An 18,192-nucleotide genomic window follows, 5' to 3' on the forward strand; every position below is an offset into this window, starting at 1 on the left:
TCATATTTAATTCAATTTTATTTATATGACACCAAATCACAACAAGACTTGCTTCAAGGCATTTTATATCGTAAGGTAGATGCTAAAAGGATTAATTTGCCTCTCATACCACTTCCTGTTTTATTTTGGTATTCTTTTGTTCCTTCTGTCTTGTATTTCTTTTTACTTTCTTTGATTTTTAGCCTAAATCCCACCTCTGCAACCAGCATTTCCCCCAATTAGCTTTTTTTTTTTGTATAGTTTCTGTTTCGTTTTGTCACTTGTCATGAAGTCTGTGAACTTCCCCTCATATGTTCCAGGCTAATTTTTGCATTTGTCAGACTGCAACTGCACATTGAGCACAACAAAACGTTTCTCTAAAACAACATTTTTCAATTCTGTGATAAGTTGAATGATTTGTAGAAATCCTCATTCTGAAATCTCTTCCAGTGCAGCAGGATGTACATTTTAATTTTTCAAAACAAAAGCACAACCTGCTCACCCATCAGCTAAGTCCTTGAAAACACTGCTCAAATCCTGGCTAACTCCTCTTTAAGGCTCTTGCTGAAGAACAGATGGTTGCATAACTGATGTCAACAGGTTCTAAGCATTTTGCACAAATAACAGAGAGCAAGGTTGGGACTATGCAGGTTTGTATGATCACATAACACAGGCACACCACATCACTGCAAACAGTGTTTCAGGACAAAAACACAAACTATTTACATGTCAAGCTTCATCTCCATTCATTCTTTATTCTCTTCAGCACCGTTTGTTACAGTAGTTTTATGTCACTACAGTTTAGACTCTGTGAAATTCAGTTTCCAGTAGCAAAACACAGACAGACATTTGCATAGTAAAGAAGTAAGAATACAAATCAAGACATTATGGATATAAGCATAAATATAGCATAGACTTCAGTCTCCTGAGGAAATACAGTCTGCTTTGGCCTTTTTATTCAGGTGCTACATGTTGTATGACCACTCCAGTTTGTTGTCACCCACAGCCTGAGGTACTTGTTGACAACCGCCACCTCCGCTCCCTCTATTTGAATTGGCAGTGGACCTTCTCTGGACCTCCTGAAGTCCATAACCAGTTTCTTGGTCTTTGAGGTGTTGAGTTGTAGGTGGTTTGTGTGACTCCATGTGACAAAGTTCCTCACCAGACTTCTGTACTCCTCTTCCTGATCATCCCAGATACACCCCATGATGGCCGTGTCATCCGCAAACTTCTGAATGTGGCATAATTTAGAGTTGTAGCAGATGTTAGAGGTGTGCAGGGTGAAGAGGAGAGGGGACAACACAGTTCCCTGTGGTGCTGCTGACCACGGTCAGCCTGACGTACTGTTGTCATTCAGTGAGGTAGTTGGAGATCAGAACCATGGACAGCGACCACAGTGAGCGTTCAGGGGACGAGACACATTTATCAAACCCTACTTTGGCTAAGCTCCATATTTTTTTTCTTGGACCCAGTGGAGGATATTATATACACTGCATATTGGCAGTGCCATCACTTATATGTTATATTACTAAGATGAACAAATTTACATTATATAAGCATGTAAATATGTCTTCTATAAACTAATTAAAAATATGACAAAAGTATCTTGTTTGACTGAAACTGGTGGCAGCAGTATTCTGATTAGGCCAAGATAAGTGCACCACCTGGATGGAGTAGCCATGGAGTAGACAAGCAACAATTTTAGATTACACTAACAATACCTTCATTTCCTTTATGGGTAATTATCTTTATATTATTAGAAAAAAAATCATACATTTGAATGTTTTTTACTTTGCATGGCCTCAAGGACCCGTGTGATTCTTGAGTTTGAGTCTATTTCAGTGAAAAGAAAAACTCCATAAACATATCTTCAGCAGCTGTACCTGGGCCTCCTTGTTTGTTCATAACTGACGTCTTCAGCTGTATTTTTAATGCAGCTTCATGAAGAGATTATTTTTAATAAACCAAAGCAGATTCTCACAGTTTTCTTACCTTCACATCTGAGACCACAAAGAACTTGTGAGTGTTTCTGTGAAAAACAACGTGGACGACCACAAAGTTGCCATCATCTGTTCGACACTTCACCACAGACCAGAAGTCAACCATGTTCTCACAGCATGAACACTATTATTAGACAAACCACCTTCCAGCAGATTCAGAAAATGGTTTGAGGAAATAATGTAAATGTTGGTGCGAAGTGAATATGCGCCTGAGTCTAAAGGGTGTATTTATAAAATAAAATAAAATGATGAAAAATATTTGAATAAGTTCTTGTTGTAATTCATCATTAACTTTGAATGAACTGATAGTTTGTGTGCAGAGTTTCCAGATGATGTCTCCGTGTTCCTTCCTGTGTTTAAATGAACAGCTCTGTGTTGAAACAGCTGCAGCTGAAGTGTTTTCTTTCTATCAGAAACAGGATGCTGGACGACTGCAGAGCTGTTAGCTTCAGTTAACCACAGACCACAAACACACAGTCCAGCTCACAGGGAACAACACTCAGTAAGTACAGAGTTAAACACACATGTTGATGGTAAACACATGTGACTGTGATAATCAAACTGTAATGTTTTACTGTTGCAACAATCCACATTTATACATTGCTGATCATCCCCCACATGCTCCGTAATGTCCTCATAATCCATTTTACTGAAGTCAGCAACAATCTTCATGAAGCTAAATATGATTCTACTTCCATATCAATCTCAGTTTGAGACATTACAAAAGGAAAAGGTGAGAAAAATGTGTTCATAAAGGTTCACAATATAAAGATCCACCAAAGTTCAGCTAAAAGCAAATCTAACCACTCGGCAGCCATGTTGAGAAAGAACATATTAGCTCTCCTTTGTTTGATTGGCTGTGTACAACCTGGGTTGGATTTTAATGATCAGGGCGATCGTGGCTCAAGAGTTGGGAGTTCGCTTTGTAATCGGAAGGTTGCTGGTTCGAGCCCCGGCTTGGCTTGGACAGTCTCGGTCGTTGTGTCCTTGGGCAAGAAGCTTCACCCGTTGCCTACTGGTGGTGGTCAGAGGGCCTGGTGGTGCCAGTGTTTGGCAGCCTAGCCTCTGTCAGGGTGGCTGTGGCTACAATGTAACCCATCACCGGATGATTGGATGTGTAAAGTGCTTTGGGGTCCTTAGGGACTAGTAAAGCGCTATATAAATACAGGCCATTTAATATGCTTATAAATAAATTTGTTGTTTGATGATGTGTCCACTGTGTAGCTGTGTTGATATAATGAGTAGGGATGGGTATCGTTTAGGTTTTATCCGATACCGGTGCCAAACTGGTACTTTTGAAATGGTGCTGGTGCTTAAACGGTGCTCAAACCGGTGCTTAAAGAATGGAGAACTCAAAACTACAACGGTGTTTGCTAGTTCACCTTACATGCATTAATGTGATAACGTGGTGAGCCTACTCAACGTAATTACACACGAACAACATTAAGCTACTCACGCAGAGAAGAACGGCTGCTGCTGCCATCATCATCCTCATCATTCTGCTACACTGGCAGGGCTAGGGGCCAGGACTCTCCTCTTCGGGTTTTTGGGGGATGTTGCTAACTCCACTGTGAGGGCTTCGCAGCAAGCTATCAAATACGGTGCATTTCTCGGCTTTTAAAAAAACGCTATGCGTCGCCAGGTGTTTCATCGGATTCGAGGTGTTACCTCCTTTGACAGCATCACAGTATCAGCTTAAAGCACTTGTTGCAGGCTGCTGAGTTTGCATATTTTGCTGTGAAGTACAGCCAGACTTTTGACCGCTTCGCCTTGGTCATTTTTAATCTGTAGCTCTGCTCTAAAAGAACGTAACTGGCCCCGCCTACTATCCTCGGAAACGTAAAATGATTGGCTAGAATCTAAAGTGTATCACAGCTCAGGAAAAAAAAGCACCGAAATAAAGCACCGAAATGTGCGCTGCTTTTCGGTCTGGTTACTACCGTTTATGTCAGAACCGGTGCCATGTTACCGGTACCCATCCCTAATAATGAGTGAATGATTTGATCTTTTCACTGCCTGCTGTGTTTCCTCGACTCCTGAGCAAAGATAAAGAGTCAGGTCAGACCTGCAGTTGGTCCTCATGGTGTTTTGAACTTGAATTCAGCCTGATTTGTTTTTCATGTTTTCATGTTTTCTCCTCCATCATCAGTTATCAGGAGAGCAGACAGTCAAGAATTCCAACAGCGTCAGGATTCGTTGCGTGTTGGGCAAAAGGTGAACCCAAACCCAGCACTGCAGCGAAAAGAAGTTAACTTAAACAAACGTAAACTTTATTGCTTTAATCCACAAAAATACTGAAAGTCAGGTGTAAATAGTCTAAATAATAAATACTCAGTTTGGAAACACGGGTGGAACAAATCAAGAAACAACAAGATCGAGGAACACAAAGTGCACAGGACTATCACAATAAAACAGGAAATATAAATCACTTCATAAATCCAACGACCCAGGACCATGACACACTCTCACTGACATAATCTGCCTTCATAAAATAAACATATCAGTATCTGCACTTTTATTGGTCATACTTGTCCTGTATTTACTTGGTATCGGGCAGTGGCGGCTCCTGAAAAAAATCTCAGGGGGGGCAATTTTTATGATATCGACTAAAATGACCCATTTAATGAGTACATCAAACAACACAATTTAAATTTAAATTTAAAATGAACAACCATATTCTGGCCATTTGTATAGATTTGTAAAAATGAACATGAACAGATTTTTTTTTTTTTTTTTGAATGAATGAAAAATAACTATTGAAAACAACAACTGTAAACTGATTGGGGGGGTGGGCTAAAGAGAGAAAGAGAGAGGGATGGAGAAAGAGAGTAAATATGGTTAAGGGTTCTTATTTGTACAAGAACTTTGCTCGTCTGTCTTTCTGAGTGGCAAATTTCTCGATGACCCTGGTGTTGAAATCAGGAAGTTCTTGTGTGAGTTTTTTCTCTATGGACAGCATAGCCAGAGCGTTGAGCCGATCCTGAGCCATATTGTTTCTCAGGAAAGTTTTTATCCTCTTTAAAGTAGAGAAACACCTCTCCGATTCTGATGTTGTCATTGGTGTGGTGATGAGGATGTTAAGAAGACTTACAGTTTCGGTGAATGTGTCTTGAAGGTTGTTTTCCATCAGAACCTGATAGAGCGCCAGCGCACCACTACAACTCTGAAACTCCTCGTTGTCGTAGATCAGGGACAGTTCTGTTTTAAGTCTGGCTTTGTCCAATGAGGGATAGGCTTCCACTGTGGTTTGTAGTGCTGCATCTGGAAAATTTTTGCTGTGTTGTTGGAACAAGTCTCCTTGCAACAGAGTGGCGCTGACAAGGTGCTTGGTGAAAGAAAACCTCTCCTTGGCATGGCTCATAATGGTGTCGCACACCTATCCAATAATATATAATTGGTAAGAGTTAGATTCAGTGGTAAGACTTTGGCACATGTCTCATGTTAATCATTATTCTGAAAAAAAAAATCTGTCCATAACAAAACAAAACAGTCATGACCACTATATCAAATGACATCTGACAGCATCGTCATTAGATTTTATCTGATGATCCGATTTAAATCAGACCAAGCAGCTAGTGCTTACCTCCAGTGCCAAATGGTGTTGCCTGTCTTCCCCCAATGTTCTCCGTCTCTTTGTGGGTGGGTCTTGAACAGGTCCCCTGTACTCCTCATCCACAACCAGATTAGGAAGTGCCTCCCTGATCCAATACATAAGTTTCATTAATGGCTTCTGAAAACTGAATAGGGATATATTAACTAAACACAAACCAAACAAAGGTTGTGTTCTAATTACCGGGAATTACCGGATTTAATTAATAACCGGACCTGGTTTAATGGCTGGGGGAAAACCAGTGCAAGTAAATAAAGGCCCTGGCCATAATTTCAGGAAATAGCCTATGGTATAGGCTACATCAAATCATTACTGGGAATATACTTCATCAAATATACTTAATCAAATATTTTTCATAAAATTACTTCAAAGGCTGATATAAATCAAAATTATCTGAATTCCATTAAACATTTAAGTCACAGAACACAGAATATATGCAGAGAATTTGATAGAATCTATGCATAGATAATTAACATTTATTCTAGGTTACATATTTATGCTTTTATGCCTACCTGATAGCCTGCATGCGGCTGATGAATGTCTGGGTGATCCCTGCGATGGTGACAGAATCGATGTTTCTCTTCTGTAGGTGGTTATACAGCATGTCTACATGTGGCATTATCTTGTGAAACAAGGCCAGGAAAAAACAGAAAGCTTCGTCTTCCAGCATTCTCACGAAACCACCGGCATCTCTCTTTGTAGGGGCATCAAATCCTTCACTGTTACGGATGGTCTGAAAACACCTCACCAGATCGTCTTTATGTTCATACACTGTATTCACAGCACGACTGTTGAAGTTCCAACGGGTTGCCGATGCACTTGGAAGTCGGTGCGCCACCACCTCGTCAAGCACTGCAGTCCTCTTGCTCGATTTAGTAAAAAAAGAAGCGAATCCTGCTATGTCGGAAAAAAAGTGACTGATTTGAGGGATGTGGGAGGTTGCTTGTTGCATTACCAGGTTTAACTGATGGGCATAACAATGTACGTAGTGAGCGTTAGCATAAATGTCCTGTATCTTACGCTGCACTCCTCCAGTGGTACCCCTCATTACAGCGGCCCCATCGTAGGCCTGGGCGATCAACTTTCTCTCTTGTCCCTGGGGGAGGATGAAGCGCAGCCTCTCCGATAAGGCACTGGCTATTGCATCTGCACAAGCATTGGGTAGCTTGATGAATTCAAAAAAACGCTCTTGAATACGGTTTCGTTGGTCAATGTATCTTAGCACCATGACTAACTGACAGTGTGTAGAAATGTCAGTGGTTTCATCAGCTTGAATGGCTAAAAACTTCGCTGCCTTTACTTCTTCCACGATCCTTTCTCTCAGAACTGCCAACATGCAATCCAGGATCTCGTTCTGGACTGTTTTCGAGGTGCCTTTAAATACAGTAGCATTTTCAAGGTGTTGCCTCAAGTCGTGATCAATTGATGCCATCAAGTCGACTAAACCTCTAAAAATCCCTGGATTGTCTGAGGAATCACTTTCATCATGTCCCCGCATTGCTAGCTCAAAAGCACCACAAAACTTAATACAATCGATGATTTTAGATAAAATATGACGGTTTTTATCTACCTCTTCGTTGTGCCTTCTTAAAGCAATCCGATGTCCATCATCTAGCTGCGCCGCTATGCTAGTTTTCCCTAGCACAGCTAGCTTTACACTGTTGTCCATATGAACTCGTGAGCTTTCATGTTTCTTGATTCGTTCGGAGAGGTGCTTTAAGTCGGTTTGTCCAGATTGTGTCCACGTCAAATCACACTTGTCACTTTTGAACAGTATGCACGGGAAACAAAAAAGTGCATTAGCTGTTCCACAGCCTGTCAGCCACGACTTGCGCTGGAACCAACTCCGACAAAAAGTCCTGTTGTATGCTTTTGACTTCTCCTTCGTTGCCTGGGTTAGTTGAATTTCGGGCTTGTCAGGTCCCAACTCTTTAACTTGCAGTTTTTCTGCCATTGTCCTTCTGGCAAAAGGGTAGGTTAGAAGCGATCTAACCGAATTTGGGGGAGGCTGTGCCTCAACCGTTAACAATACCGCTGCCATCGTCTCTCTCTGACCTTATAGCTCACTTAGGCTACTGACTGAGGTAAAATTCTAGAACAGCAAATCTTCGCGCGTTTTCTGCAGGGGCGCAATTTTAAGCGCCCCCAAACCATTTAATTCAGCGACGCTGATAGGTCAAATATTTATTATTTTCCCCTGGCAACCATTTAATGATAGGCTATTTCGCTGCATATCAAGGGCGCTTTGACGAGCGCCCCAGAAGAAGAAAAACACCGTTTGTTGGTTGAACTTTAATGAGTCAGCTGGTGAAAATGTTAAAATACGCCTGGCTGTATATGGGCACACACATAGTAAAACTATCATTGATGAATTTTTTAAAAATATATATTTTTACTCCTCCACATTTGGGGGGGCGGAGCCCGAGCGCCCCCTATGGGCCAGCCGCCACTGGTATCGGGGTAGTTTCAAGTTTTCTAGTATTGCACAATACTACTAAAGATATACTCGATTATGAAATATCATAGCCGAAAGCAGAACTTCTATGAGGAAGCTGCGGCCGTGCAGAAAGGAGAAGTTAGAAGCAACCTGGCTTTAAAGCTCTGTGGCTTATAAGAGCTCCGTCATGAGTTTAACTTGTAAACCAAAAGTCTACATTTAGTGATGCACCGTACATTTTGCTCATAAGTTAAATTAAAGCTGCAAATATTTTCTCTAGAGTAAATTATTGCTGCTGATTATAAAGGGCTTATTAAAAAAATCACTTGCAGTTCCTGACCTTGCTCCCTGTCATTTGTGCAAAATGTATGGGAACCTGTCGACATTAACTTTACAACAGTTTGTTTTTCAGACAGTTTATTATCAAGTAATCGTGGCAGCAACATTTTAAATGTTTAGTGAGCTAAAGGAAAAAAGGGGTGTTCACTTTGGATCTGAGCAATGCTGCCAAAGACTCTACAGAGAGCAAGGCCAGATAAATAAAGATTTGATGGGTGAGCAGTTTGTCTGTGGCATCCAAGTTTTTGTTTTTATCTTTATTGGCTCGGACAGTAAAGTAGAGGAAACAATCTGCAGGAAACACCCCAGCCACAATTTAAACCCAGGCTGCTGCAGCAGGGACTCTGGCTCTTGGAGCATGGGTCACATCCTCAGCCAGGTGATCTATAACCAATTCAAACTTCCAATTCAAGCAAGGGAGCTGCTCACTCATCACTTCCATGTTTAGTTGTTATAACTTATTAGCTCAACCAACAACGAGTTCATCAGAATGTGAAAAACTGAGCGTCTGATACTCAAGATGCTTTCAACCCCCCACTAAATGTGTCCCCCAGTTCCTACAGCTTCATAGAAAATAACTGAATGCAAACCTAGGTATTCATGTTAATTCTGTCTTATTTTTATATCACTAACTAACAACAGCAGCCAACTCTAGGCATCTGTATATAGTAGATAAACCAAAGGAAAACCACAACCATTAGGCAATCCCTGTGAGCAGCAGTTAGTGCCCGTGGGAAGAAAGAACTCGTTTTCAGCAGGAAGAAAACAGCAGCAGCTTTATAGATCATATAAAATGTGATTGTTAATTTTTTTGGGGATGACCCACGTCTGTTTCAGCCTCACATTCGAGTCCTGAGTTGTGTGGTGGCGGCAGTTTGTGAAGGTAAGTGTTTCCAGAGGCCCCAGTTTAATATTACCAGCAGTGAACTGATGTGACAGGAGCCCCATCTTAAAGGCTTAGATGGCTTTTTTAGTGGCCTGTCATACTAAACATCTGTGGTGACAAGTTTAGTTTAGGTCACCTTCTCATGTGTTTGCAGAGCTCATCTCTTTTATTTCCTGCTGTTAAGTTGAGGACAGTGTGCTGCCTCAACCTGAGACAAAGCTAAGCAAACCCACTCAGCACTTGTTCTGTTACTCTGCAGTTTGAAGACAAACTGTTTTTGAATATTGTTTGAACATCAGCTCAGACCCCTTTGTGGCTTCACATCCTGTTTACAGCTACGCAGGCTAACGATGGATGGAAGCAGACTTTAAATGTGATTCGAGACCATTTCAAAGTGCACTGACAGATTTAACAGGAGGAGCTCAGAGCTGGATCAGGAAACATGACCAGTGTGAGTCACGTTCATGAGGTTTAGTGAATCGGAAAATAAATGCTTCGTGTCAGCTGAGAAGCTGCCATGAAAGACTTTTTTAGTGTTTTTGTTTAGAAAAAATTAACAAACATCAACATCTTTTCTCTTTTTTACCACGTGAGCTGGTGCTGTCTGGTTTTTGGGTGATATAAAAATAAATATGTAAATTAAACTCTTTGGTCTCAAACGTGCACATCCTGTACTGAAGGGTTTTTCTGTGCAGTTTTCAGCCACTCATCGCTGTTTTGAGTCTGTGGTTATTCCGTTTATTCTGTACTGAAGAGAGATGTGTATCAGTTAGCCACAACCAACAAGTCAAGTTTTCCATTTAATGTCTTTTTGAACCCGTGAGAGAAAAACACAGTGATACAAACATTTATTAGTCCTTCAGAGAAATTACATCGCTGCTGCAGGAGACGACAAACATGAATACAATATAAATAACAGTAAAAGTCATCAAAGATACAAAATCACATGAACATATTTATATTATTTATCATTGCTGATTTTGTAACAAACACAGTTAAAGCACCAGTTATAAATAGGATGTGATATTTAGGCCACATAATTTAGCCAAAAACAATGAAACATGATTCCTTATAGTCATTCGTTATGAGCAAACAGAAGAATGACATGTAGTTACTTAGAGACGCTACTGCACTGCTGCTCCATACGTCCTCTGGTCTGAGGTGCTGGGGGGACCAGTTAGAGACCAGCAGGTGGACATGAGTGGTTGGACTGGTGGACCAGTAAAGAGTAGATGGCGTCTGTCTCTGGTTTAAACTCTGAACACAAACACAGTTCAAACAACATTACAGTATTGATTTTGACAGAGATTAGACTTACTGAGCCTCAGTGAAGATGTGGTTTGCTCGGCTCTGTACAAAGTTAAAGAGCAGCTGTACCTTTGGGACTCCTTGATCTGAAGTCGCCTGTTCTCACTTCTGAGTAGATTGTAGTTGAATCGCTCTCTGCAGAGTAAAATGCAGAAATTAAGAATTTACACACATTACATTACTGGTTTTTTCTATACTGCAGCTATGGCAAAATATTTGTCCTGTTCTTCATGAAGAGATTAAGTAAAAATCTTTTTATGGCTGCATAGTTTCTTCCCCCCTTCTCAGCAGCTCTTCTGTGAAACGCAGTAACCACACAGAACCTCGGGGGGATGTTTGTATAAAAATGAGGGCAGACGACCACAAAGCTGCTGTCTTCTTTCAGGCTGACATATTTCACCACAGAGCAAAAAGCAAACTTGTTCTGACAACATGAACACTGTTACTGCCTGATCTGGAATCAGCAAGAGGAAGTAGCTTGTGTGGTTTTTAAACAGAATTTTAAAAAAGTCAGTACTGACTCATTGGTGTGTTCAGTCTCTTTATGCCCTCCTGAAACACACGAGTCCCACTGTTGATCTGTCAAATCCTTCATTATGAACATGTACTGTAGTCTGTTATGATTTACACTCCATCTTGCTTCCACAAACACTCAAAACAAAATTAAAAAATTATTTAACAAAATGATTAAAAGAGTTTTAAAATATATTTAGAAATGCCTCTTAATTATTATAAGTACAAGTGCTTAAAAAAGATACAAAATTTATTCAATGACTGGCAATCAAAAACACATTGTTCCTCTGGAATTCCAGGATGAACCAACAGATAGACTCTGTTCTCCGGTACCGGTGTTGGAGGAGGTTAGAAGAGTGATCACATCCTATGGGCCTCTTTTGTTAAAAAGGATAAGTCACCACCCCAGGCTGACAATCAGCAGGGGTAGATGACAAGTGCAATATCAATATCAATATCAATATCAATATCAATATATATATATATATATATATATATATATATATATATATATATATATATATATATATATATATATATATATATATATATATATCGATTCCAGGCTGCCTCCTGGCTGCATGCCAAATATCCTTGGACAAGATACTAACCCCATGTTTGCCTACGAAAGGAACACGAGAAGCTGGAGAAATACCAAGCACTAGGTGCGGTGACTCCCAAGCTAGGCGAGTGGCTCCAGCAGATCCCGGGAATAACATCGGAGATCTCTGTCCAGAAGAGCGCAGTCCTGGGAACAGCTAAGATACTGCACAGGACCCTCAAGCTCCCAGGCCTCTGGTAGAGGACCCGAGCTTCCATGTATTGTTAACAATGTCAGGGCATGCCCCTAATGAGACTGCAGATTCTATCCTGGGAGATCTGGTTCAGGACATCACTTAAGATCTAGACAGTCTGAGATGCAATCATGAAGCATGAGGCCAATCAATGGTATCAATTCCTAAATTCTTCAAGGAACCCCCTGGATAAATGGTAAATGGCCTGTATTTGTATAGTGCTTTACTTAGTCCCTAAGGATCCCAAAGCGCTTTACACTACATTCAGTCATTCATCCATTCACACACTCTCACTGCATGAGGCAAGGCATTGTTTCATACCAGGAGGAAACCAGGACCCAGTGCACTAGCAACTAACAATCTGACAATAGACATTTACACGAGTGGCCTGCTGGAAGCAGACTTTTCTTATAGCAGGTTGTTTTTAGTGACAGCGGTAAGCAATGAGCTTTTCTACACACTGTGCCTTATTTACAGTATTTACAACTCAACACAGTTCCAAGAATTGGTCTGGTTGCAGCTCCACCGTCTTCGTACACAGCCCAGCTTGTTCCACTCATATCAACCCCCCTGTGAAACCCAATCACTCCTTCATTCCTGCTGCAAATCTAAGGAAGATAACATAATTACCACACACAAGATGTACCGCTGTACCTGCTGGCACTGAGCCCTCAGTCATCCAACCCATCTCCTCCCTACACCAGATCCACAAACCATACCTTGCCACCACATATCCTATGTGAGGGTGCATCTGTTCACTGCCGAAGTCGTACCCTGAACTATACCTCCCTCTATCCAAATGCAAAATTCTTCAGGCTGGTGGAAGAAGTGTGACTTAAAGACTCCAGCACTGTGGCCATGATCACATGAGACTACAGGGAGTGCAGAATTATTAGGCAAATGAGTATTTTGTCCACATCATCCTCTTCATGCATGTTGTCTTACTCCAAGCTGTATAGGCTCGAAAGCCTACTACCAATTAAGCATATTAGGTGATGTGCATCTCTGTATTGAGAAGGGGTGTGGTCTAATGACATCCACACCCTATATCAGGTGTGCATAATTATTAGGCAACATCCTTTCCTTTGGCAAAATGGGTCAAAAGAAGGACTTGACAGGCTCAGAAAAGTCAAAAATAGTGAGATATCTTGCAGAGGGATGCAGCAGTCTCAAAATTGCAAAGCTTCTGAAGCGTGATCATCGAACAATCAAGCGTTTCATTCAAAATAGTCAACAGGGTCGCAAGAAGCGTGTGGAAAAACCAAGGCGCAAAATAACTGCCCATGAACTGAGAAAAGTCAAGCGTGCAGCTGCCAAGATGCCACTTGCCACCAGTTTGGCCATATTTCAGAGCTGCAACATCACTGGAGTGCCCAAAAGCACAAGGTGTGCAATACTCAGAGACATGGCCAAGGTAACAAAGGCTGAAAGACGACCACCACCGAACAAGACACACAAACTGAAACGTCAAGACTGGGCCAAGAAATATCTCAAGACTGATTTTTCTAAGGTTTTATGGACTGATGAAATGAGAGTGAGTCTTGATGGGCCAGATGGATGGGCCCGTGGCTGGATTGGTAAAGGGCAGAGAGCTCCAGTCCGACTCAGACGCCAGCAAGGTGGAGGTGGAGTACTGGTTTGGGCTGGTATCATCAAAGATGAGCTTGTGGGGCCTTTTCGGGTTGAGGATGGAGTCAAGCTCAACTCCCAGTCCTACTGCCAGTTTCTGGAAGACACCTTCTTCAAGCAGTGGTACAGGAAGAAGTCTGCATCCTTCAAGAAAAACATGATTTTCATGCAGGACAATGCTCCATCACACGCGTCCAAGTACTCCACAGCGTGGCTGCAAGAAAGGGTATAAAAGAAGAAAAACTAATGACATGGCCTCCTTGTTCACCTGATCTGAACCCCATTGAGAACCTGTGGTCCATCATCAAATGTGAGATTTACAAGGAGGGAAAACAGTACACCTCTCTGAACAGTGTCTGGGAGGCTGTGGTTGCTGCTGCACGCAATGTTGATGGTGAACAGATCAAAACACTGACAGAATCCATGGATGGCAGGCTTTTGAGTGTCCTTGCAAAGAAAGGTGGCTATATTGGTCGCTGATTTGTTTTTGTTTTGTTTTTGAATGTCAGAAATGTATATTTGTGAATGTGGAGATGTTATATTGGTTTCACTGGTAAAAATAAATAATTGAAATGGGTAAATATTTGTTTTTTGTTAAGTTGTCTAATAATTATGCACAGTAATAGTCACCTGCACACACAGATATCCCCCTAAAATAGCTAAAACTAAAAACAAACTAAAAACTACTTCCAAGAACATTCAGCTTTGATATTAATGAGTTTTTTGGGTTCATTGAGAACATGGTTGTTGTTCTATAATAAAATTATTCCTCAAAAATAAAACTTGCCTAATAATTCTGCACTCCCTGTATAGCCCCAGAAATCTTGCCTCACCTCTATCTCTTACAGCTGAGCCACAAACCGCAGCCAATGGCCACAGAATGGTATTGGATGTTACTTACCTTACAGTTTATTAGCACTAACAATAGTTACCACTTATTTGTTGTAATGAGATTTTATGTATCAAATCATATGAGGTTGATAAGATATCTAGGCCGATTCAGAGCATTAATGGTCTCAGGTAGTAGACACTGAAAGAGTTTTAGAGGCAGAGATTAATTAACTGCCCCTTTCCTCTGCTTTGTGCATCTCTGTATGTAATCTGGGTGTCAAGAGGCCCCAACAACGGCTCCTGCTAGCTGTGACCTACAAGTCATCCATTTAGACCAAATGTTCTCAACCTCCCACCAGGATGCAAGGAAAAGCTTTCCTCACATGGGAGGAATTAAAGACCCCATGTTCTCTGCCAGTTATTCCCAATTCCTTCTCATTAATCTTTATGTTTTCCAGGTATGCCTGACAGCCTTTCCCACCATCTTAATCAATTCATCACTTGGTGCTGATCACTTGACAGCACTGATACAACAACAAATTACTGAAATTCATAATATTCCCATCAGCCTCATGCTTATCAGGAAATGGCAGAACATTACTCACATAGTGAACAATATTTATTTTTTTTATTCCTTAGTGTCCATCCATCCATCCATCTTCATCCGCTTTATCCGAGGCCGGGTCGCGGGGGCAGCAGCCTAAGCAAAGAGGCCCAGACCTCCCTCTCCCCAGCCACCTCCTCCAGCTTGTCCGGGGGAATACCAAGGCGTTCCCAGGCCAGCCGAGAGATATAATCTCTCCAGCGTGTCCTGGGTCTGCCCCGGGGCCTCCTCCCGGTGGGGCATGCCTGGAACACCTCACCCAAGAGGCGCCCAGGGGGCATCCTTGTCAGATGCCCGAACCACCTCAGCTGGCTCCTTTCGATGTGGAGCAGCAGCTGCTCTACTCTGAGCCCCTCCCGGATGGCCGAACTTCTCACCCTATCTCTAAGGGAGAGGCCAGCCACCCTTCGGAGGAAGCTCATTTCTGCCACTTGTATCCGCGATCTCGTTCTTTCGGTCACTACCCACAGCTCGTGGCCATAGGTGAGGGTAGGGACGTAGATTGACCGGTAAATTGAGAGCTTCGCTTTTACACTCAGCTCCCTCTTCACCACGACGGACCGGTGCAGCGTCCGCATTACTGCAGCTGCAGCCCCAATCCGTCTGTCGATCTCCGGCTCCCTTCTCCCATCACTCGCGAACAAGACCCCGAGATACTTGAACTCCTCCACTTGGGGCAGGAACTCATCCCCGACCCGGAGTGGACACTCCACCCTTTTCCGGCTGAGAACCATGGCCTCAGATTTGGAGGTGCTGATCCTCATTCCCGCTGCTTCACACTCGGCTGCGAGCTGGAGGCCCTCACCTGATGAAGCCAACAGAACCACATCATCCGCAAAAATCAGAGATGAGATTCTGAGGCCACCAAAGCGAAAGCCCTCCGCCACTTGGCTGCGCCTAGAAATCCTGTCCATAAAAATTATGAACAGAACCGGAGACAAAGGGCAGCCCTGGCGGAGCCCATCACCCACCAGGAACGAGTCCGACTTATTGCCGGCAATGCGAACCAAGCTCTTACAACGGTTGTATAGGGATCGAATGGCCCGTAGCAATGGGCCAGACACCACATACTCCCGCAGCACCTCCCACAGGACACCCCGAGGGACACGGTCGAATGCCTTCTCCAAGTCCACAAAACACATGTAGACTGGTTGGGCAAACTCCCATGCACCCTCAAGTATCCTGGAGAGGATAAAGAGCTGGTCCAGTGTTCCGCGACCAGGACGAAAACCGCATTGTTCCTCCTGTATCCGAGGTTCGACTAACGGACGAACTCTCCTTTCCAGCACCCTGGCATAGACTTTCCCAGGGAGGCTGAGGAGTGTGATCCCCCTGTAGTTGGAACACACCCTCCGGTCCCCCTTCTTAAAGATGCGGACCACCATCCCGGTCTGCCAGTCCACAGGTACTGCCCCTGATCTCCACGCAACATTGCAGAGGCGTGTCAACCAGGACAGCCCTACAACGTCCAGAGCCTTCAGGAACTCGGGGCGGACCTCGTCAACACCAGGGGCTCTGCCACCAAGGAGTTGTTTAACTGCCTCAGTGACCTCGCCCCCAGAAATTGGCGGGTCATTCCCCTCATCCCCAGACTCTGCTTCCTCCTCGGAAGACGTGTCAGTGGGATTAAGGAGGTCCTCGAAGTATTCCTTCCACCGCCTGACAATTTTCTCAGTCGACGTCAGCAGCGCTCCGCCAGCACTATACACGGTGCAGGTAGAGCACCGCTTTCCCCTCCTGAGACGCCTGACGGTTTGCCAGAATCTCTTCGAGGCAGTCCGAAAGTCTTTTTCCATGGCCTCTCCGAACTCCTCCCACACCCGAGTTTTTGCTTCAGCCACTGCCCGATAGGACTCCTTCTTCAGCCTGGTGGCTCCCTTCACCTCTGGTGTCCACCATTTGGTTCGGGGATTACCACCACGGCAGGCACCAACCACCTTGCGGCCGCAGCTCAATGCAGCAGCTTCGGCAATGGAGACGCTGAACATGGTCCATTCGGACTCAATGTCCCCAGTCTCCCTCGGAATGCTGTTGAAGCTCTGCCGGAGGTGTGCGTTGAAGATCTCGCGGACTGGGGCATCTGCTAGACGTTCCCAGCACACCCTCACTACGCGTTTAGGTGCACCAGGTCTGTCCAGCGTCCTCCCCCGCCACCTGATCCAACTCACCACCAGGTGGTGATCAGTTGACAGCTCAGCCCCTCTCTTTACCCGAGTGTCCAGAACATATGGTCGCAGGTCTGGTGATACGATTACAAAATTGATCATCGACCTACGGCCTAGAGCGTCCTGGTGCCACGTGCACTTATGGACACTCTTATGTTCGAACAGGGTGTTCGTTATGGCCAAACTGTGATTAGCACAGAAGTCCAATAACAATTCCTTAGTGTCTGGTTATAAAATTAAACCATGATGGAGATGAAGAAACGTAGCTGTACCTCTCATCTTTAATTCACTGTGTTTCTCTTTGACCATAATTTGTCCATAACTGACATCTTCTGCAGCTGGATCATTGTCTGCAAAATACAACATGCATAGAGGATGAGATGGAATTATAAATAATGATATTCCATAAATGTAAAGATGTACAGTATTACAGTACAGTACAATATATCCCAAAGTCGATTCTGTTTATCTGGATGCAGAGTGTTGTGGAAGAAACGTTTCGTCACTCATCCAAGTGACTTCTTCAGTCTCAGCTGACTGCAGGTTTCAATCTTATAAGCAGTACATTTGCATAATGACTGAAACCAGCCCACTGAAGGAGCAATGGGCTGGAAGGTCAGTTCCTTGATCATTAATATGCAAATTGTCATGACCATTGATCAGTGGTCTTTGATCAGTGAGCTTAGAACATGTTTAATGTGTGTAAACATGGAAAGTTGAGGCAAATTTAAACCATTTTCCAACCATCAAATACATGAAATTATTTGAACTACATGGTAATAAATTAACACCAGATAAATGTTATGTGTCTGAAAATAGTTTGTGTCAATGTGCTGTTAATGGGGTGAAAGAGTAATCTGTCAACCTATACCATATACCATATGGATGCTACTGTCATCAAACTACTTGAGCAAGATATAACACATTAATCATTTTATTATTTGTTTTACTTTAAACAAATAACACTAACTTATAAATCTGACCTGCTTATAATCTGTTGGTGTAAATTCTGGTGTAAAACAGCTGTTTTCAAAAAAGGAAATGAGGAGATGAATTCTGAAAATTTTCCTGCTCTTTTCAATCTTTATTAAAGTTGT

General features: G+C 42.9%; 2 protein-coding genes across 2 annotated transcripts in view; both read right to left on the reverse strand.

The window, feature by feature from the left end:
• LOC146713048 (programmed cell death 1 ligand 1-like) overlaps positions 1-18,192 on the reverse strand; it is a 178,376-nt gene that overhangs the window by 7,100 nt on the left and 153,084 nt on the right. The gene's annotated exons all lie outside the window — the stretch shown is intronic.
• LOC146713049 (zinc finger MYM-type protein 1-like) lies at positions 4,538-8,043 on the reverse strand. The gene is made up of 3 exons (XM_085452277.1): positions 6,102-8,043; positions 5,563-5,677; positions 4,538-5,355 (listed from the first exon to the last, which is right to left on the reverse strand). Exons 1-3 carry the CDS (start codon positions 7,628-7,630, stop codon positions 4,828-4,830), a joined length of 2,172 nt encoding a protein of 723 aa, XP_085308403.1. The 5' UTR covers positions 7,631-8,043; the 3' UTR covers positions 4,538-4,827.

Source organism: Copadichromis virginalis, linkage group LG3 (assembly GCF_057382275.1).
Source record: "Copadichromis virginalis isolate Kocher_CV1m ecotype Utaka linkage group LG3, C_Virginalis_male_GT1.1, whole genome shotgun sequence".
NCBI lineage: Eukaryota > Metazoa > Chordata > Actinopteri > Cichliformes > Cichlidae > Copadichromis > Copadichromis virginalis.